At 31.2% G+C, this 24,167-nt stretch overlaps 1 protein-coding gene across 1 annotated transcript; it reads left to right on the forward strand.

The window, feature by feature from the left end:
* Positions 1-11,793: 11,793 nt before the first annotated feature.
* LOC110032856 (eukaryotic translation initiation factor 5-like) lies at positions 11,794-23,382 on the forward strand. Its single transcript, XM_020736624.1, has 4 exons — positions 11,794-11,994; positions 13,311-13,358; positions 21,384-21,664; positions 21,695-23,382. The coding sequence occupies exon 4, from the start codon at positions 21,745-21,747 to the stop codon at positions 23,065-23,067; it is 1,323 nt and encodes a 440-aa protein (XP_020592283.1). The 5' UTR covers positions 11,794-11,994; positions 13,311-13,358; positions 21,384-21,664; positions 21,695-21,744; the 3' UTR covers positions 23,068-23,382.
* The last annotated feature ends 785 nt before the right edge of the window (positions 23,383-24,167 follow it).

The raw sequence follows: 24,167 nt of genomic DNA on the forward strand, positions 1-24,167 counted from the left end.
GATTATTTATGTTTAGATTGTGCTTTTAGGAGCCTTATGAAGTTGAGTTTGTGATTTTGGAATTTATCTTAAAAAATGTTTAGATTAATCATGGCTCCTAAAATGAAGAGAGTTAAGGAAAAATCAACTTTTGATTCCGATAAGTTTGTCAGTGCAAGGGCACGGAATAGGTACCACAACTGTAATTGTGGAGCGACAGTAGGAAAACTTTTGTTATTTCACTACCGCAACTATAATTTCAGTTGTTCGAGAACTCTATGCTAATCTACCTGACGAATCTGATGATTTGGTTATGCACGAGGGCAATATGTTGATTCCAGTTATGTTCGTATTAACCACATATACAAGCTGCACAGTGTTCCAACTTACTTTTTTTTCTGAGTTCCATCCTACTGATGATGAATTGGATGAGATTATGGGATTTTTAACTGATGGAAAAATAGTCTGGAAGATTAAAAATGAGCGACAGGTGAACTTTTCTTTCTCAAAACTTAATATTCATTATTGTGCATGGCACTATTTCATATCCGGTAGATTACTGCCTACCAATCATTTTAGTGAGGTAGCCCATGAGAGAGTCACTTTAAACTATTGTATTCACATGACGAAACCTATTGACATTGGCTCCCTTATTTATACATACATGCTTGTTTTTTTTGAGAGGAGAAACTAAGGAAGTTTGGGCCACCCTACTCTTAATACTACTTTATGTGTTGAATCTGGTGTGAAATATGAGACTTGGGAAGAAACTTTGCCATCACATAAACCGATTGGAAAAATAAACTTAGAAAAATATGAGAAACATTTTAGGACTAGACCTAGGACTGGAGTTAATATACCTTCTACTTCAGCTTCTACTTCAACTCCTACTTCTACTCCTAAACCATCTGCTTCTGAAACTATTTCTCTGAATTCTGTTATGGAACAAATGTTGATTTAGCAAGGAGATATTATAGCCTTACATAATCAGGTAAAACGCATTGAATCTCACTTGTACCATAGTGATGATATTATGTTGAGGAAGGCTGAGTATGATTTCTGAGTATGATTATGACTTTTCTTATAATGAGGCTATGATGAAATACATGGGGAGGTTATCCTTATGGAATTTCCTACTCGCCCCATTTTCACACCATAAAGTGAACTTTTCTTTCTCAAAACTTAATATTAATTCTCGTGCATGGCACTATTTCATATCCGGTAGATTACTGCCTACCAATCATTTTAGTGAGGTAGCCCATGAGAGAGTCACTTTAAACTATTGTATTCACATGACGAAACCTATTGACATTGGCTCCCTTATTTATACAAACATGCTTGTTTCCTCAAGAGAAGAAACTAAGGAAGTTTGGGCCACCCTACTCTTAATACTACTTTATGTGTTGAATCTGGTGTGAAATATGAGACTTGGGAAGAAACTTTGCCATCACATAAACCCATTGGAAAAATAAACTTAGAAAAATATGAGAAACATTTTAGGACTAGACCTAGGACTGGAGTTAATATACCTTCTACTTCAGCTTCTACTTCAACTCCTACTTCTACTCCTAAACCATCTGCTTCTGAAACTATTTCTCTGAATTCTGTTATGGAACAAATGTTGATTTAGCAAGGAGATATTATAGCCTTACATAATCAGGTAAAACGCATTGAATCTCACTTGTACCATAGTGATGATATTATGTTGAGGAAGGCTGAGTATGATTTTGCCTATAATGAGGCTATGATGAGATACATGGAGGTTATCCTTATGGAATTTCCTACTCGCCCCATTTTCACACCATACCAACCTTCTGAGACAGATGAGGATATATATTTGGGAGATAGTGATGATGATGATGCTGGTGATGATGAAGATGTTGATGTATTCGTGAGAGAGTCACTTTAAACTATTGTATTCACATGAAGAAACCTATTGACATTGGCTCCCTTATTTATACAAACATGCTTGTTTCCTCAAGAGAAGAAACTAAGGAAGTTTGGATTTAGTTTCTTTACTTAATTGTTTTTGTTAAACTGTTAGTTCTATTGTTTATCTTTTACTCCAGTTTAAATGCTAGAGTAGTGTCTATTTTATGTTTTTATTGTTATGGGGACTAGACCTAGGACTGGAGTTATTATACCTTCTACTTCCATATTTTAAATTTTAAAAAAAATATTTCTCTTTCTTCATGAACTTTTCTACTTTAAATTAGTTTCTACTTGTACTTGCATTAATTTCCCTATTTTAAATTTTAAAAAAAATATTGCTCTTTCTTCATGAACTTTTCTACTTTAAATTAGTTTAAAGAACTTAAGTTTGGGGGAAGGTAGAAAATTCTTTTTAAACTAAATTTTATTTGTCCTCAGGGAATTATATTTTTCAAAATTAATTTTAACATAACCTATGGTATGTAGAGTTAACTTTAGAAAACTATATTTTTAATTTTATGAAAGTTGTAGAAAACCTAAGTAAAAGTTTTTAATAATGAAGGTTAATTCTAAAATTAAGATATTTAGTATGAAGGGTTTAGAGTTATGCTTTTGCTATTTAAAGTAAATAAAACTATATTTTTAGAAATATTAAGGATCTTAGATTTATACTTGAAAAGAAAGAATTGAGACTTTATAAAAAATCTTCAAAGCTAATACGCATTTGTTAAAGTAAGGAAATGTGAGATGTTTTTAACTTTAAGAGGAGGATAGTGGAGATCAAAATCATTAAAGGCTATCCAAATTTAGTAATCGTCACATGACATATAAGAAAATAAAAATAAAAAATAAAAAAAAGAAAGGGGATTGAAAATGATCTTAAAAGAAAAAGAAAAAGAAAAGCAAAAAAAATATAAATGTGAGGAGAACCTTGAGGAGATGTCTAATAAAAAATTGGCTCTACTTAAATAATCTTAAAAAAAGAAACTTAGTTACATTTCTAACTCATACTTAGAAGTATTAGCACCTTTACTAATAAAGTTCTCATGAAATTCTTTTTCTGGTAATTCTTCTAAGTATCTTAAGTATGATAAATTGCAGTAAATAAGTATGATAAATTGCAGTTATTTTTTAAATAAAAAGAAAATCAAAACTTTTAAACTTGACTACCAAATATTCTTGTATTTTAGTTTTTAACCTGAGTTGTTAAAAAGTTTTTTGAAAGTTTCACTATAACATTTATAAAGCATAAATTATAGAAGTCATTAAGTGAAATTTTCTACCACATGTTATAAATTTTATATAGTATAAGGTGTTACTTGAGAACAAGTAACGTTTTAGTTTGGGGGAATTGGTCCACCTAAAAATAACATATTTTTAGTGCATATTATATAAGCATTTTATGTATATTTTTTATGATATTGCACTTTAAAGGAAGGTATTTCACATGTTTTTGGTTTCAGGTACATGGAAGGTACATGGAATGGACATTCAGGTACATGGAATGGACATTTAATTAAAATGAGGGCAAAATGGAGCAAAATTGAAGATTTTTATGTGGTGCAATAGCGCTACCCCTTGGCGCCATGGCGTCATGTACGAGCGAGATTTATGCTATAACGCCCTAAACTAGTGTTATAGCGCCAGTAACTACCTTCCTAGAAGATCCATTGAATTTGGCCGAATTTTGGAGGGATGTTTGAAACAACCCTTTGTTATTTATATTTTCTATTTCTATTTAATGAAAAGGATTTGGTCGAATTTAGAGACCTTATGGAGCCTCAAAACTTTAATTGGGTGGCAATAGTGAATTAGGTTTTTCATATTTTGTGTTTAAGTGTAGGTTTGAGTGTGTTTTAGTGTCAAAAAGTTTGGAGATCGCTTAAAGGAAACTCCATAAGTTTACTTGGGGAGAAGACATTAAGTACTTTGTATTTGTGTTTAAGTTTTGTTGTAAGACTTGGATTTCAATGCAAAATGTTTGTTTTTGTTTAATCTCCATGAATTTTGAGCAGTTCCCTTTCTTTCTCCTTACATATGGGAATTAATCTTGTGGGTTGAGAATGATTTAAATATTTCTTTTTACTCTTAAAAATTGTGATGGTATTTTCACTGAATCTTCATTTTCTTTACAAATTGGCCACTTGTGAGGTTAAAATCCATTGAGAAACATAATAATCTGGGATGGCTATGATTTCACCCAACTAGTGGATATCACACTTCATTCTAGGCAGAGCCATGACGATCACCTAAGGGGGAGTGCAAATAAATAGGTAGATAAGTTTTGATGGGCATAGAATTGGTTAGTCTATAGTGAAATGCTAGATTCTTATCAATTTAGCTTAAGGTTTAGTACCCTGACGCTAGAATTTGACCATCATAGTGGCATAAGCTTAGGGGCATCTAGAGGTGAGAGGTTAGATAGTCTTGATGCGGAATGCAGTTCTGATGCAGAATCGAGATGTTAAGGAATCAGCCTTAAGTTAGCCAATGCTCTTTGCTAGCACCGGGATTTGGTAAAGAATAAGGTATGTTTTTATTTTTCACAATACCTCAATTTTATCTTAAATCATTTGAATCCAAAATAGGTTAAAAATCTCTTTGCAAGGGGAAAGGTTTTCCATAATATCCAAAATCATTGTTATATTTTATTAAGTTGTTACATTTAGTTGTTACTTTCATTTTAACTCTTTAGTAGTAATTTTTAGTATGCATATCATTTTAGACCTCTTATCTGTTTAATTTGCAATTTAAATAGAAATTTTGTAATTTGATTTTAAGAGTTATTGCTTTCCTCATGGGATCGATGCTGAGGTTTTTAAAGAAAATCCTATATTACCTGAAACAATAAGTATACTTGCATAGCACCCCTAGTGTAAAAATTTATTAAATAATTCTTCATGGGATCGATGCTGAGGTTTTTAAATAAAATCCTATATTACCTGAAACAATAGCACCCCTAGTGTAAAAATTTATTAAATAATTCATAAACTATTACATTTGTTCACACTAGCTGCTAATATAATTTGAGACATATTTTCTGGCAAAATTTTGGAGATTAAAAATATAAGTAAATATGGGTGGGGTCAACACCTAAGTAAAAAATTGGTCCCACTTAAAGTTTTCCCAACACCAATCATCCCTAAAATCAACATAAACCCTAAAAAAGTCAACTTAAACCCTAACATTTAGAATTCACTAAGATTCACCCAGGCAATTAGTGAACAACTAAACTCCTCAAAATAAAATCAAACTCAATTCAAAATATTAAGGTCAAAGATACTTTTCAAAAATTCCAAAATAAGGCCTGATAATAGTAGACTAATTTTATTAACCCGCTTCTCTGTGGGATCAATACTAGAGTTTTTAAAGAAAGCCCTATATTACTTGAAATAATATGTATACTTACGTAGAACCCCTAGTGAGTGAAATATAAATCAAATTCTTAATTCTATATCATATCCATTTTGCACAATATCCTCCTAAAGAAACTGAGTCAAGTTTTTGGTCAGGAAACTAAATAACAACGTAATTGCAGTTCAAGCCAGTGATCATGCTGCTTCGAGGTAATTTCTTTCTAGGTTTTCTCATTCCATCTCATTCGTATTCAATTTTGGCATCCTACACAACTTGAATAAAATACCTCTCTCAAGCATAAATATTTGTTAAATAAAAATAATTAAGTTGTAAAATGTAGAGAAAATAACAGGCAAAATGATATAAAATTGATGCATGACACTATTTCATTTATACAAGGCTTATGCCCAGTAAGGATGTTAGCAATGTTACTCCAGAACGAGCCTAGCTAAATTATGTTATTTAAAAGCTAATGAATTTCAATATTGGGACACTCATCACTTACTTAATGTCATACATGATGCATGGCAGCACCACTGTCAGTATTGGCCCCCATCTTTGATCCTTGCTTTGTGTGAGAAAGTCAATGTTTATGGGAAGGCTAACCATTAACAGGTATTTCCAAGGTGGCTATTACAAGGATCATTATTTCATCTTTCAAGAGCATCAGTGAGCTTGACCCACCTCTTATCAAGCCTCTACTTCTACTTGACCATAATCCTCTTGAACCCTCTCATATCATATTTAGGATGTGAGGGGTAATAAGTAGAGTAGGGTAGCAGGATGGAGCATATGAAGACTCAAAACTAGCTGTAGTTCAGCTGGTTATATGAGCACAATGTAGTGATGGTCCAAATGTTATCCCAGTGCTAGTAAATGTGGGGTCAGACTATGTGATGTTCCTCAGGCCACCAGTGTATCAGCCCTCACGAGCAGCGCCTAATAGAGCTATATTATTAGGAGAAGGGAATGATGATGAAGAAGTGATTGATGAGGACTATTGTGGGGAGTCCTTTTTTATTTATATATTTTTAAGTTGTTTTTTTTTATTTTTATATTATTAGAAAGAACTGAATTTATAAGAAAATGTGTTGATGTATTAAGACTTTATGCGCATGATATTCTTGTTTATATTATTTTATCTCAAAAGATATAAAATGTTTGTTTGTGTTTGTGCAATTTTTTTTTCTTGAAGTAATTGGTTTATCAAAAGATTTGATACTAGATATTAAAAGTAGCCTAATTAACTTAGGTTTGCTCACTTATAAATTAATAAGTTAGCAAGTCAATTAAAGGAAATAAGAATTTTTTTAAAATTTTTGAAATTCATATGACTTATTAATTACTAACTAGTTTACTTAAGTTAGTAGAACTTTTAATATCAAGAACCCTAGTTACAGTTTAGCACAATTGATTAAAATCTAATTTAATTTAATAAATAATATTAAAATTCTATAAATGTTAATTTATAAAACTTAAAGTAGATTAGTATAATTTAAATTATAATACTTAAAGTAGAAATTAAGAATTAATAATTTATTTTGATAAATAGAAATAGGGTTCAAAATTATTTAAATACTTAATAAAAAATAGTTATCCTTAAAATATTTAAATTAAAAGGTTCAAAAGTTTTAAAAAGAAAATTTTATGTAAAAGAGCTAGTGTAATATGAAAAGTTTACTACTCATCATCTTCTTTAAACTAAGAAATTCAAAAATTTATCAATTGAAATTAGAAGTATTATGTTTACAAGGAGATTCTAAATTGAGATAATATGATTGATTAAGTTAAAATTGTGTAACTAATTATTAATTAAATATTTTTTTGTTAATAATACAAATTAAACATTTAGGAGTCTTGCGTTGGAAGAATATTAATAGTAGTAAGATTTAGGAAATTATTAGTCAATAAAAATTAAATATTTTAAGAGTTTATTTGAACTTTAATTACACACCACTAAACCACTAATACATTATTAAATCTTTAGTTAATTATTACTTCTTTAATCTTTAATATAAACTTCAAAAAAAATTAATTGAGGATGAATATTATGTGAGCTTGGAGGATTTATTGATTGAGAAAACACTTTAAATTATTTTTCAAAATATGCTTTTATTTCATTTTTCTTACAAATATTAGATTATTTATCTTGTTGGAATTTTTTTTGTAATTTTCTCAAGAGAAAGATGCCATAATGCTAATTAAGAGCATTGTAGCGCTTATATAAAGCACCACAACGTTATCCTTTAAAGCACCATAAGACTTAAAAAGATGGATAAAGGAACCCGAAGATAGAGACCTCAACATCTAAGTGTTGATACTTGAGCGCTGCAGCACTACGCTAATTAAGAGCATTGCACCGCTTATATAAAGCAACACAACGTTATCCTTTAAAGCACCATAGGACTTAAAAAGATGGATAAAGGAGCCCGAAGATAGAGACCTCCACATCTAAGTGTTGATACTTGAGCGCTGCAGCACTACCACTACATTGTAGCGCCGCAAGTGCCACGACGTGATGTCTTGACCAAAATATTTATTCAATTCAAATTCAATTTTTATCAGCATGAAGGATGGTTAAAGTGGTTTAAAGGGCTTGAAAGTTGCACGTATGTGTGTGTTTATGTATTAGGGGGTTCTAATATTGGCTTGGAGTGTAAGAGTGAGCATGGCTGTAAGTGACGAAAGCATGTGCTGCTTTGCCTAAAAGAGTGAAAGGGAGTGCAGGGAGAAAGAGTGAAGCAAAGCCAAGGATTTGGAGAAGAATTCATAAGGCAAATAAGTATTTGCGAAGGGAGCCCTGGTGTATTTTATTATAGTTTATCTTTTTGTATTTTACATATAAACCTCTTGGTTTTATTTATGAAATAAATGAATACATTGGTGTTTTGTATAAAAATCATGTTAGGCTATTTTTATTCATTTAGATTTATGAATTTCCATTTTAACCTTTCATAATTATGAGTTTTAATTGCGATACATTGAAATTATTGTCTTACTTCTATTTCAACAAAATTATTCAGCAAGTTACAGTGGTCATACACTTGTTTAAAACCTCTTGAGAGCTTGAGATATGGATAGAGTATAAAGTATTAAATGGTGATTAATAACTATGGTTTGGAAGAAAAGAAATATATCAATTAAACCTTAATAATCACATAGGAAAATGACTCAATTAATTGTAAACTCTTAGTGCATAAACATATAACTATTTAAATTTTAGAATTACGACTTTTAATTATCGAAAGAGATTAGAAGCCACCTTTATTCTTAATTGACGGTATCATAGTTTTAAAATCATAATTAAGGAAATTAAATTGGTAATTTTTTAAATCCAAAGGTTCATTTTAAATTTAATATTTATCTTCTGGCATTATTTACTGAAACATAAAAAATTTAATGAGTTGAATAGAAGTTAGGGTTTGTGAAACTGATATTTATCTTCCTTAACTTTTGTTTGCATCAATTATAATGGAAATAATCTTAAACTCACATCACTTTAATGCTTGAATGATACATGCACTTATGTACACTGTGCATAGGCCAAATCATGTATATGAAATTAATTTTAATTTAGAGCTTAATAGGGACAAATAGGTCATCATTTGTCTCACTTAAAATCAAATAGATAAACTTAAACTTGGCTAAGTCTATGAGTAATATATAAATCCAATTAATATCTAACTTAAGTCAATTATCTATAATAGACTAGAATAATTTTATTTAAGCATGAATTAGACAAAATGGATAATTAAACTTTCCATTATAAGTTACTATGTTCTAATATAAGCTATGCTTAGGTCAACTCTACCCTAATCATCTCACTAACTAATATAGGTTAATAAAAGGTATTTCAATCTGCTTGTGTTTAAATTTAAGTTTTAATTAATAGTATATAAGCTAAATTAGGCAATTAGTTTATTTAGGTCAATTAAACCCAAGAATTGGTACAACTGGGTTATCTTATGGCCAAATAATTATAAACATAATTTAATTAAAATTTAAAGCTTGAATAAATAATTAAGAATTTTGGGTTGATGCTAGAGCAATATAAACTAGTTTAGCTAATTTCTCTAAAGGGTATTAAATTACAGATACCTAGGGTTAACACTTATGTTAGCCTAGATGCTAGGTCTAACAAAGATTATCCTAGAAAGAAATATAGAAAACTATTTGCATACTTGAAGGAGCTTATGGTTTTAGTTGGGTAAGCCACGATCATGCAATTAAGACTTTAAAGTTGATCATGATGGAACATAAGGAGCTAGGGACAAACATAAGCACGATCAAATTTGGGTTGGGGATGCTAGATAGCTCAATTGCTTTGATTGGAGTGACTAATTTAACAATGTAGGTTAGCCAATTTGAGCTACTCTAGTTTAAGTAGAATTGTTAAGATATATGGTTTTAATTAAGCCACCGAGATAAATTTTACCAAGTGTGTAAAAAACTAGGCTTAATTTATAGTTCAATAGGTTGGTTCATATTTTTCCTAGTTTAGGTCAACCAAAATTTGGATGTTTATTAGTACTATATAAATCCCATTAATAACTAAGGAATAGCTTATAATTGCCTAAACTAAATTTAATTAGACATGGATTAGACCAAACGGACAATTAAGTCATCTATTATAATTTATTGGATAAAATACATGTCTGATATAAATCAAAGTGGGCCTGTTGATCTCATTTTTGTGAGGTCTTTCTCTTTTTCTCTCTAGAACTTAGAGTTTTAGCCTTAGGGATTCTTAGTATTCCTAGAGGACTAGTGGATGGATGAGACTCAAAATTAGAACCTAAATGAATTCTTCACTACCATTGGTTCAAATATTTTAATCCTTAACATTTTGGTGTTGAGTCGATTGAAGCTAAGATATTAAAATCAAATTTGAGTACTCCTATAAATTTTACAGAAGTTTGTAGGTGACCCATTGAACTTAGAGACTTAACTTTGTGCCTTAAGTGCTCTTTGACTTTATGGGACCTACTCAATCAGACTTAATATTTCCTCTTAATTTAGTATTCCTAGAGGACTAGTGGATGGATGAGACTCAAAAGTATAACCTAAATGAATTCTTCACTACCATTAGTTCAAATATTTTAATCCTTAGCATTTTGGTGTTGAGTCGATTGAAGCTAAGATATTAAAATCAAATTTGAGTACTCCTATAAATTTTACAGAAGTTTGTAGGTGACCCATTTAAGTCTGTAGGTGACCCATTGAACTTAGAGACTTAACTTCGTGCCTTAAGTGCTCTTTGACTTTATCGGACCTACTCAATCAGACTTAATATTTCCTCTTAATTTACGTCTTTTGCTTAAGATGAACTCAAGCATGTTTGGAGTCCATTTTAAACCATAGTTAAATTTAAATTGAAAGTGAAATGAATAAAAATTGAGTTAAAGTTGGACTTAAACACATAAATCAAAGTCAAGTAATTTAATTTTTTACATAAATCAATAAAAAATAGCCTAAAATTCAAAATCAAAACATCTAATTCCAACTAAGCAAAAATGAAATGAAGTCTATAATAAATTTAAATTTGAATACAAATGATAAAAAAATATTAAATGTTGAAAAATCTAAATGAATTCTTAATTAATTTTTTTTTGACAATTTTAATCAATTTAAATAAAGGTTTAAATATAAAATTCAAATAATAAACAAAATAAAATTGAAATATCATTAATCCAAAATTCTAAAATAACTTGATAGAAATGAAACATAAATCAACCAATACAAGCTTAAAATAAAATTGAAATATATAATATAATATAATATAATATAAAACTTTACTTCAAATTAAACTAAAATTATATTATATATATATATATATATATATAAATTATATGCATGTTGCCAAAGCTAACCTTTCAGGTGGAGGAACGGGAAGAATCGACAGGTACGCTTTTAAGTTATTACACCACAATTTACTTTGCACCTCTCATTTCCTACTTGTAGACTTGCATGTTAAACAAAAATGTCACCCAACATGTTAAAACTAAAACTTTAGGATAGCCAAAAAACTGAAACCAAAACTAAAAATTAAACAAGATAAAGTTCATCGCCACAACAGTTAAAACATAAGATACTCAAAATTTAATCACAAACGAAATAACAAAAAAAACTGCAAATAAATTAAAACGTCTCTATCAAATGACTGGGAATCCCTCGAAGGATGTAACCTATTGTATATAATTATAATTGATATAAAATCAAAATTCATGTGATAACTTAAAATTTTAGTAATAAAAATAATAAGAAAGTAAATAAATAAAAGAAATAATAATAATAATATGACTCAATAATAATAATAAATAAATAAAAAGTGAGATAAAATGGCATTCTTCATTATTTTTAAAGCAAAACAATTTATTTATTTTTACTTAGCCAGCTGACCGCTATGTCACTCGACTAGCTGAGATAGCATCCTCTTATTGGGTAAGTGCCGCCACTAATCTTGCCAGCTCAGCACCGCCTAACCGATTCATCTAATGGCTACAAATAACCCTCTATAGTCGAAGCCCTAAGGTATCACGTTCATTCGGTTTGCCGGCTCCTGCATCTCTTCGTTCGCGAGACTAGCTTCCTTCTGCGATCGTCTAAGCCGCGAGGATCTCTCTCTTCCTCCGATCAATCGATAGAAAGGATCTTCTCCTTCCTCCAATTTTTCGGGCTGGTTTTCTTTTCTTTTCCTCCGATCAACCCGCAAGAAACATCAATCTGGTAAACCGAAACTTCTATTTCTTTACTGGATTGCATATAATTGCTTAAAATTCTCGTTATTCATCTCTAATGTTTAGATCGCATGCTTTAGCTTAGGATTCGGCGTTTTTTTATCTTATTTCGGGATTTATAAAATAACCTAGGTAAAATTCATGTGTTAAAACTCTTTGTTCATAATCGAATGCTGTTTAGATGACTTTGCTAGTTTTGCTTCTTTTACTGTTCTACATAATATGGACCTTCCCTTTCCAAATCTCCCCTAAATACTCATTCTCCAGAATATTATTAATCCATCCCTATTATTTTTTGTATTGGATCTCGAACTAAGCTAACATAAATTTGGTTCCATTTACTTCATCGCTTATGGATTTTCTTTCAGAAATTTTAATAGTCTTTTCTCCCATTCATTATCAGCTTTTGGTCTTTAAAAATGAAGATTATTCATCTTATAGTTGTTGAAAATTGATATTCTTGTTTTCCCATGTATTTGACGCTCAAGTCCTGCTACTAGAACAGCCCATTAAATCTATTTAAAACTTGCTCATATACGCCCATATTTCTTCAAAGAAACTTTCAATGATCATCCATCTTTCTATGTAGAACTTGTATATTTATATTTATGATATGTTATTCTACTAAAACATATATGTATGGATTGTTTACTTTTAATACATTTACATGCTTTGCTTAAATTCAAACATAATCTTGCTGGTCTTGTTTATTAACTAGCGTATCTATGTACTTATTATTTAATTTTGAATATAAACTTACAGATTTACTATAGTTCAAAGTTTTTACCCTAATAAAACATAAATTCTGGATGTAGCTTTGATAATTTGTATGAAACTCTATATATATTTACATTATATCTAAATTTGAATATAAACTACAGATCTTTAAACTCTTAGATACTTATACTTTAAGTGAACTTATATATTTTCAAATCATAAAATAGTTATATATTTATTACCCAAACTAAAAACTGAGTATACATCTTTTCGTAATTCTTAACATCTAAACTTTAAATAAGTATAGAAATCACTTAAAGTTTAATGGATGTATATATATATAAAATACATGAATTCTTAAGTTTATATCTCGATAATGCTGTTTTGTCTAAAATATTTGCATTACATTACCTAAACTTTAAAGTTTATATGCAGGTTATTTCATGTTTGAGCATTTACGTACATTATGTTCAAATTTTAGAAATCTAGATAGTTTTTTTAAGATTCTTATGTACTTGTATATTTAACACTTATACTTTAAATTGAGTATACAGATTTTTTTTTTATTAAGATTCTTGTGTATTGCAGATATAACATCTATCCTTTAAACCGATTGTACAGATTTCAAACCCCCAGGTATTTCATAACTAAATTCCAATTGTATATTTGCTTTTTTTGGTTTTGTTTTCAAATCTTGAAGTAGCTATTTATCTAATATCTAAGTTCTAAATATATGTTCATAGTTGTAAGTACTTATGTTTACAATACCTAAATTCTAAATATAGGTTTACTGATTTTCCCAAATTCTGATATAGTTATATACATAACACTTAAAATTTAAATATACATTTGCGGTTACTGTTATCAATGATTTTGCTATACTATAACCTAAAAGTCATAGAAAACTTATATTTTACTTTTCTTCATTAGATTATATAAAATTAAAACAATGAACTACATTAACAGGTTTATAGTAAACTATCATCATATATTCTTAATTCATAAATACAAATAAAAGAATTTTTATGAATCACTTGGAATCAGGTAAGCCAATAAAAAAGATAAAAAATAATAATAATGATCCTCTCAAATCTTAATGCAAACTCTTAAAAATATATGAAAATTCTTCACAAGTAGCCCTATGTTGATGACTGCAATGTAAATTGGTTTCCTTTTTCAGGGCTAACACTTCGAAGAATAGTGAAAATATTTTTTCAATAGTTTTAATTTTTAAACTTCTCCGATAAGATATTGTTCCTCTTATTCTAAAATATCAAGTTTAAAAAAAGTAAACCCAATTTAAAAGTGAGGTATTTTCTTCACTCATATTTTTTCTTTGGAACTCTAGAAGTTTTAGATATAGATAGATATTAAAAAAATATAAGCTATTGAATTTTAATTTTATTTTAAAGTTTCGCCGTCCAACAATCATGTTTGGGTGAAATTGCACAGATGCACTTGAACATCACTGAAATAGCAAAAATAAAAGTAAATGGAAACAATCAGATGCACTAGTGGCTTCTAGCACTCTACGCTCTATATAAAGGGGAAAATCATCCCTTTTTCTCTTAACCTAGTTTCTTTGAATTCTCGTCTCGCTTTTTCATACAGACTGCCCTGCCCTTTGGATTAGGTATTCGATTCTTCCTTCACGAGTTTTCATCCCGAAGCAATCTTCTTCTTTCTTATTGTTATACTACTGTGGCTGTTTTTCTGTTCTCAAATTGATTGAAGGCTTTTGTTCGTGGCAGAGTTTCTTAATAAGCTTTATAATTGTTATCACTAATAGAAATGTTTGTTGAGTGGTTTGCTCAATTGATGTGTGTTTTGGGCTGCTCTAGATTCGACCTTGTGATCTAATTGATTTTCTGGCCTTTTTCTCAAGTAGATGTGGCTTTTGGTTATGGTTGTGTAATCATGCCATTTGCATCACTTGATTTGCACCTATTAGGATTGTTTTTGATTAATTCTTAGGTGTTTGAAATTTTCATAATTGGTTCTTATAAAATTATTTGCTTTGCATTTCAGTTAAGGGGCATTTTTATGTTTTTTATTATCGAAGAATATCTATTGTTATATAAAGACAATTTATTTTTACAAGTTTCTGTATTCTGATCCTTTGGTTTTATAAGTCGTTCAACCTAATCCTGCAGTACTGGTTACGGTTTATCTCTCTGCTTAATACGTAAATCTGCTTGTTTGTTTTATTTCCCGATGTAGTAATTATTTAAGTTCTGAAATTCCTATTTATTTGCCAATTCTGATATAGTTAAAAGAAGAGAGTTTGGATATAGGTTCTTAGATCTTAATATGGATTGTATTATTAAATTCTTAGGCTATAATATTGCTATATAAAGACAATTTATTTTTTTATGAATTTATGTAATCCGATCATTTCGTTTTATAAGTTGTTGTTCCACCTAATCCTGCAGTACTGGTTACGATTTATTTCTCTGCTTAATGTGTAAATTTGCTTAGTTTTTTTACCCGATGTAGTAATTATGTAAGTTCTGAAATCCCTATTTATTTGCCAATCCTGATATAGTTAAGGGAAGAGAGTTTGGATATAGGTTCTTAGACCGTGATATTGATTGTATTATTAAATTCTGTTAAAACTTAATTCTTTGGGCAGTCTGATTCATTTTACAGTCTACCTTATTTAGAACAAGTGAAATTTCAATTGTGCAGAATATTTTAGTAATATTTTCAGTATTTAATGTAATATTCTTTAATTTGTTTTGATTTTCCTGTTTATGCGTCTGTTTATGCCATTGTTTCTGAAGGTTCAGATGGATGATTTTTTGTTTTTTTTGTTGAGGCTTCTGTTTGGGTGACATCATTTATAAATTCAAAATCTATGGTGCATGAAATGCTTATTTGGCTTGTGTAACTGAAGTTACATAATCATTATCATGAGAACTATTTGGGAACTGTAATGGCATAATATTTATTATATTTGTAACGTTGTAATTCTTGCTGGTCGTCTACCTTTTTTTTTTATTTTTTTGTGGGCATTTTTCTATTATTTCAATGTGTCCCCGCAATTTGACTTGAGACCTCTTCGCTTTATATGTTAAGTATGAGCGGTTACAGATTTGAAGGATTTGTATATATTTTTCCTTATCTATGGATTTTTTTATTTAATCACTCCTGATTTTATTTTTCCTTATCTAACTTTTTTTTTATTTTTGTGGGCACTTACTATTATTTCAATGTGTCCTCAATTTGATTTGATGCTTCTTCACTTTATATGATAAGTATGAGCGGTTACGGATTTGAAGGATTTGTATTTATTTTTCCTTATCTATGACTTTTTTTATTTAATGACTCCTGATTTTATTTTATGCAATGGTCTGATAGAACATTACTCTGCAGGAAAGCCATACTAATTTTTGTAAGGGTCTTAATCATTTGGGTTTTGCTTATTCCAATGATTTTAAAGACGGTATGTTAATGCTTTCAAAATTCAGGTTACCTGGATGCCTCCTTTTGCATATTTGTGTATTTTTTCTTGTTGGTGTATGTATGAAAATTATTTTAGTGAGTTTCTTCTCACAAACAAGCTGACAATGGAGTGTGAGTATCAGTAGGTGCTAAAAAGGTTTTGTTGAATGTGTTATAGTAAAAGATCTAGCAAGAAAATTGAGAGCACCATGTCATTGAGAAATTGAAACATATGTTCTTTGTTAAAAAGACAAATTGCTTATTCACTTATCAGCTCCAGCGAAAACATTTATATCTGAAATTGATTTTATTTTGATGATCCCGTGGCATATTGGACCTTAGCTTTCCCTTATTCCTGATTGAACAAGTCTGTCAAGACATCTAGCATTTGTTATATTCCATGATGAAGCTTGTTACATTTGCAAACATTTATATTTGTTTCCATTTTAACAAATCTCCATTTTATTTAATGTAGTAGTTATATGTATGAAAGTTACTGAGTTGCTGAAATTGTTTCTTGATCATTAGCATCACCTATTTCAAAATGTTTATTTGTTCGTGTATGTGTAAGAATCAGTGATTTCTTTCATTTGAAGTGATTTTTTTTATAACATTATTAATTTCTTGAAGTAAATGTGAACTGATTTGAGTTGGGCCATTCATGACAACAACATCTAATGTTACATGCCATGGTGCATGGTGCACATTTGCATTCTGCGATATGGGGGGCTAAAATTGTGCACACTATTTGTGCTATTATTAAGCAATGATACATAATGTATTGCCCCTATTGTGCATGTTATTTGGATTATAGTTTGATATCAATTTTAATTTTATGCTTAATTTATTTATTTTGTATAATTAATTATCATTTTAATCTACATTATTTGTGGTTTATGGTTTATTTTAATTTATGAAATCAAACCATATAATTTAGAGAGTTCTAGACCTCCTTGTCGGCCCATCTCACTTGCAAGGGCCTCTCTCTCTCTCTTTCTCTACTCTCTCCACCTGCCAATCTTGTCTAAGTGATTCCATGTGTGACTTGCTGAGCCCGTCACTGTAGTATTGGGGCATGGTTACCGATCTTACATGAGTTGTGGGTTTAGGACTTTGCAATCAACTTGCTTCATCCTCTTTGATGCCTTCAATTGCTTGGTAAGGGCTTTGGGGTTTTGAAAATTTATTGAAGCAGCCTTTCCTTCTTCAGTTTTATTCACATTAACATTTATCATATGTGCCAATGTCTAATTTGATTGAATTTCTTTACTAATTTACTAGCAAACCCTTTTGGAGATTTTTTTTTCCTCTTATTTTTCTATTCAATCGTAAAATAATGGCCATGAAATGAAATTTCATATTGTTTTTTTAAACTATGTTCAAGTACTGCATGAATTATTAGGTTTCAAATTTCTAATGATTGAGGTGTTAAAATATTATAAGTGTTAAATAATTAGAAGAATAAACAAAAAAATTTGATGATAATCATGTGAATTTTAAATTTCTGATGACTTTTTGGGTTGTGGCTTTTAAAAAGCTTATAATTTTTTTTTTCTTTTTTATGTCAATCATCAATTTGTTGAAACTATGAGCACTTGAACCTTAGCATCACTTTGATTTTTTTTCATTACATGATGGTTTATTTCGATTTAGTAGTCTTTCAATTTAGTTGCTTTTCATTCATATTTAATATTTTTTTCTATAATTAAAATAGTATGTTCGACGATATGTACTATTCATTGTGGTTACACGTGGTAGTTAGTATGTTCGACGATATGTACTATTCATTGTGGTTACACGTGGTAGTTTGCACTATGGTGCAGTGTTTATCATTGATAAGCATGGTGGTTTTCAAGTCTTTAATTGTTAAAACATGCTTGATCTTTCTACTCTATAATCTAATTACGAATTAGAGTCATTAATATATCTAATATTATATTCCTTGATTGATTATTTTTCTTTTTCAATATATTTGCTTTATTTTATCTTTATATTATAGACATTTCATATATAATATTAACATTTCATATATAAAAATTCACAAATGATGAAGCCAAGGTGGTATTTTAAAGAATATATCCCTTGCAAAGTATCATGAAGTTGAGTTCCTTGAATATCATCATTATCAATAGCTTATTCTATCCATTTGGAGTGGACTTCATGAATCCTGTCTATGAAAATGTTTTTTTAGTGGTTCTTAATTATTACTAACAAATATTATTTCATGATTTGAACTCAATATCATTTTCCTTCAAGTAATTTATAAATTGTCTTTTATTGAAAAGCCATTATTAGTTCTTTTATTATTCGTTCGTTTTGTGGGATGGTTTTATTATTGTGCTGTTTTTATTAATTTTCTTAAGATGTACAATTGTTTTACATTGTGTTTTTTAACGATTTGATGTTTTTTTTTAGTAAATTTAAGATAGTACAAATATGCGATAATATTAATATTCTTGATTATGTCATCATCTATTTTAATTTTAGAGCTTGTAATTAATGTATCCTTTCTGATGTTTTTAAAGAAGCTAGACACCGTCAAGGTAGCATGATTATTTATACCCACATGAAGTGAGGTTCCAAAATTTTCTACATATTCTATTTCTTGGGAACAATTTTAGAGTTCAATGTGAGTCATCGTAATAAAATATTGAAATCTAGTGGGATAAAGTACATTTTCAAGTCTGTATCATTCTAAATATCAAAATGACAAAATTCTGTTAAAGAAATTGGAATAAAAAAAAAATGATTATATACTTATATTTAATGAATAGCCAGAATAATTGGAGTGATAATTACTAAATATAATATAATTAAAAATAAGCTTTCATTAATTGGACATGGACATTGAAGCTTTTGACTCATGATGCGACGTCATGTCAGGCATGTTGAAGGCGACAAAGCCTCTTCGGATTGGAAGCAAGACTTCTGCACTTGTCTCCTTAGTTTCATGGCCAAGTTATATGTTTTTGAGGTGAAATAGGGCGTATGAGATTGATTTAAGGTACAGGAGATTTATTTAGAGTTGTTGGTTTTGAAAGAGAAGCACAATACCAAGTTAAGTGTTGTCGAGATGATAATTGTTAGGTGGATGAGTGGCTTTACACTTAGAAACAAAATGTGAAATGAATATATCCGTGATAGGGTTGGTGTAGCTCCTATGACGGACAAAATTCGGACAAAATGTCTTCAATGGTTTAGTCACATTAAGCGTCGACCATCTGATGATCTGATTAGGAGAGTAGTTGTTTTAGATTCGATTTATTTTAAGAAAGGCAGAGGTAGACCTAGGAAGACTTGATATATTGTATAAAAAATGATCTTAATTTATTAGAACTAAATGAAAATATGACACTAAGTAGGGCACAATGGAGAAAACAAGATTCATGTAACCGACCCCATGTCGTGGAATTAAGACTTTGTTGTTGTTGTTGATTTTGAAAGTCGGGGTCCTTCCCCGCGCTAATCTACCAGGGTTAGGGGTGCTTTGATCTCATATTTTGAAGCTTTTGACTCATGATATGACATCATGTCAGACACGTTGAAGGTGACAAAGCCTCTCCGAGATTGGAGGGCTTTCGACTCCTGCTCTTGTCTCCTCAATTTCATGGTTAGGGTATATGTTTTGGATGTGAAAGAGGGCGTATGAGATTGATTTAAGGTATAGAAAATTTATTTAGATTTATTGATTTTGAAAATTAACAAGGGAAATTAGAGATAGTCATGATTTGACTATGATTTGGCGGGATTAGGTTTGGGAGATGAATGATGGCATACGGTCGGATTTAGGGCGCATAAAAATTATTTAGGCTTGTTGATTTTGAAAATCAGCAAGGAAAAATTAAGGTTACATTAAGATTTGGCTATGACTTTGTATGTTTAGGTTTGGGAGGAATTTGTTAAATCTTGGGATGGAATTAGAGTTAGGTTAACTCTAATACTAAATGATATCGGAGAAGGGGGGTTGGAGAAGATTCAATGAGAACAATCAAGCAAGCAATTTGAGACAAGAAAAGAAACAACCAGAGTAAAGGCGAGATGCACTAATCAAATAACAAATAAATTTTTACTCTCACAACCAATCAAGCTTCAAAAATCACCACTCGAAAGATTGTTGAAGAAAGAAAACCCGGAATATCACCACCAACAATGGAGGAATGCAGTTGTCGTCACCCAATGCCATAGATACGGGCTCATGTCCATCCAGGAGCCACAAAGGGAGCACATGCCCTCACAAATCTCAAATGAATAAAATATCCTTAATACAATAAAAGACTTAATATTTATAATCAACAAAGGACCTAAACTTAATAAAAATAAATAGAAAAAATTACGGCTATTGCTACTAAGAGTGGGCTGCTACCCTAGCCCCAGAGAGGGTTGATCAGCGCTCCCCCACTTTGGACCAAATTGGTTTGGGTCCCCTGCCTGCCCCGCTCAATAGTGAGAAATTAATATGTTTTACGCTGTTGCATTTTTTTTATTATTTCTTTATTTATACATTTGAAATTATTTTCCATAATCTTTGTTTTCTGTAAGCTTTAGTGGCGAACATAATTAGAGAGCCGTCTTAGATGGTTTGGTCGCATTAAATGTCGATCATTTGATAATCCAGTTAGGAGAGTAGATGTTTTAGATTTGAAGAAAAGCAGAGGTAGATCTAAAAAGACTTGGGCATATTGCATAAACAATGATCTTAATTTATTGGAGGACTTAATTTTTTCTTAATTGAATGAAAATAAGACGCTCAACAGGACACAATGGAGAAAAAAGGATTCATTTAGCCGACCCTACTTAGTGGGATAAAGGTTTGTTGTTGTAGTTTTGTTTTCTGTAAGCTAGGTGTGCTACATTTAATCTTTTATGAAATCACCTTCATCTTTCATTTTACGGGATAAATAAACCTTCTCACATATTTCTTTCAATTTGCAATCTCCTTTTTTTTTTTATGAGCAAATAACTGCTAGACACTGTAGATATGAATTAAAATAGATGTTGTCAGTATTTGTTCCTACTCAAAGTAGGAAAAAATATGCCTCTATACTGTGTGGGAAGTATTAGTTTAGATATTCCTTTATTAAGGTTTTTCAGTAGAATGTGTAATTAATTAGTGTGATGCTCGATAATTTTTTCTACTGTGGATACCGGTGTTGTCTACCAAATGTTCAGTCAGTACTTAGGCTGACCTTCAAATGAATATTGTTTGTGTGTATGCAGATTCATATTTTAGCGGCGACTATAAAGTTCATTGTTGGACCTTTCATATCTTTCGAAGTGGAGGTTGTCAGGAGTAGTGTATCTTTTATGTCTGAATTGGACTCCTTTGGTTTGGGATCAATTGGGCTGCTTGGAGAGTACCGGCCTAGAAATAGGAAAAAGCACACATGCTTTTCTGAAAAACTTGGTGGCATTCATCTCGAGACGAAAAGTGATTTTATATCAATCAAAAGTTGCCACTTTATGCAACATACTTTTTTTGAGATCTATCTTTCTTTTACCAAAGAAGCAAGCCTTCCGCTTTCTTTTACTGCTGATACTGTCTAGCACAACCTTGTTCTTTTAGTGTCCTCTGCCGAAGATGGCGTTCCAAAACATAGGTGCTGCCAACAGCGATGATGCCTTCTACAGGTATAAAATGCCCAAAATGATAACCAAAATTGAGGGTCGTGGAAATGGCATTAAAACCAATATAGTGAATATGGTTGATATTGCAAAAGCGTTGGCTAGGCCTGCCTCTTACACTACTAAGTACTTCGGTTGCGAGCTTGGAGCCCAGTCCAAATTTGATGATAAAACAGGCATTTCACTTGTCAATGGTGCTCATGACACTGCCAAATTAGCTGCTCTGCTCGAGAATTTCATTAAGAAGTATGTTCAATGCTATGGCTGCGGCAACCCTGAAACTGAAATTATCATCACGAAGACCCAGATGATAACGATGAAGTGTGCTGCCTGTGGCTACATATCAGATGTGGATATGAGGGACAAGCTCACAACCTTTATTCTTAAGAACCCGCCTGAGCAGAAGAAGGGATCAAAAGATAAGAAGGCAATGAGGAGGGCAGAGAAGGAGAGACTCAAGGAAGGAGAGGCTGCTGATGAAGAACAGAAGAAGTTGAAGAAAGAGGCAAAGAAGAAGAGTAGTTCGAAGGAAGCAGTGACGTCAAAATCTACTGTTAAGAAGAAGTCTGCCAGCTCTGATGAGGAGCAGAACTCACCAAATGGGAGTCAGATTGATGAGCATGATGAGGTGGCCGATGATCAAGATGATGTCCAGTGGCAAACTGACACCTCTCTTGAAGCAGCGCGCCAACGTATACAGGAACAGCTGAATGCTGTTACAGCTGAGATGGTCATGCTTTCAACCAACGAGGAAGAGAAACCCAAGGAAAACAAGAAATCTGAATCCAACAGACCTAATGGACCTGTCCAGGAATCCAAGAACTGTAGCACTCACGACAAGCTTGTTATGGAAATTAGAGGCAAACTGGAGAACTGTTCCAAGCCAAGCGAGCTTGCCACATTTGCCAAATCACTGGCTGGTTCTCATCAGGAGGTCATGGATGCGCTCTTTGAAGCTCTCTTTGATGGGTCGGGGAAGGGGTTCGCCAAGCAAGTTGCCAAAAAGAAAAATTACATAACTGCTGTAGTGCAGGAAGAGGGGGCACAGGTGCTTCTGCTTCATGCTATTGAGTCCTTCTGTAGTAAATGCAACGGGGATGCGGTTAAGGAGGTGGCTTTGGCTGCTAAAGTTCTGTATGATGCAGACGTGCTTGAGGAGGAGTTTATTGTTCAGTGGTATCAGGAAGGCATCAAAGGAGCAACCAAGACTTCCCAGATGTGGAAGAATATGAAACCTTTTATTGAGTGGCTGCAGAGTGCTGAGTCGGAGGAAGAGTAAGTTGGTCTTTCAAATTTAGTAGTCAGTTGTTATGAGTGTCTCTAGTGGTGTCGTTTTATTGTGTGGTTTGTCCCGTGTGAAATATTTGCTTTTAATGTCGCTGCAGTACAAGTCTAGAGGTTATTTTCGAGTCCACAGTACCGCGTGTTTGGAGTCCAAATGGTACTGCTTTATGGTTGTGTGGTTCCCGTTCTCATCGTAAACTGTTTTGTATGCTGCCTACGTTCTATCTGGCGCATTAAAAATAAAGTACGTGTTGTGTGCATGAAACTATCCTTCCTTTTTCTGTTTTTATTTTAATAGGTGTTTCCTTCACATTTGGGGAGCTGCAAATTAAATTAGGGGGGGACCCATTTGAGTTGGGAGGTGGCTGATATCATACAAGTAATTATTTAATAATTGTTATAATAATTTTTTTTTATTTATGGTTTGCAGTTCTTTTTTTAAAGTGGTTATTTTCATGTAGCTATATCTTTTAGCAGATTTTTTTTTTTTATTTATGGTTTGCAGTTCTTTTTTTTAAGTGGTTATTTTCATGTAGCTATATCTTTTAGCAGGTTTGTTTAATAAGAGCTGTTTTGCACTAGTAAAATTTCTTAAAAAGATAATGTAGTTGTCTGATAGAAGTTGTCAACTGGTAGTGAAATAATTAAAAAAAGTTATTTTAAATATACATTAAGAAGGTTTGGATTACGTATGTTTTACTCTCGTTTTTAGTGTTTAATATATGTCTTGATTTAAAATAAAATATATTTAGTATGTTAAATAAAATAATAATAAATAAATAAAATCAAAGTGAATGAAAGTAGAGAGAATCATGATATTCTCGAGAGAGTCCAAGTCGTCATTATTATTATGTGGAGCGATTGGAATTGAGAAGCTTGGAATGGACTCTCAAAAGATTTCTTAGGAGTTCCGTCCAAAGCATCTAGACAAATCCACAAACAAAGAGGGTACTCGAGTGATGAGTTGATTTCAAGCCCAATATTAATAAATTACAAAATCTATGATGATACTGAGCAAGTGTTGAGTCACTCTGTGAATGTGATGTTATAGGGCATCACTATTAGCCACATTGTTGAATCCAAATATGTCCGAGA

Source organism: Phalaenopsis equestris, unplaced genomic scaffold (genome assembly GCF_001263595.1).
Source record: "Phalaenopsis equestris unplaced genomic scaffold, ASM126359v1 Scaffold001039, whole genome shotgun sequence".
Lineage (NCBI taxonomy): Eukaryota > Viridiplantae > Streptophyta > Magnoliopsida > Asparagales > Orchidaceae > Phalaenopsis > Phalaenopsis equestris.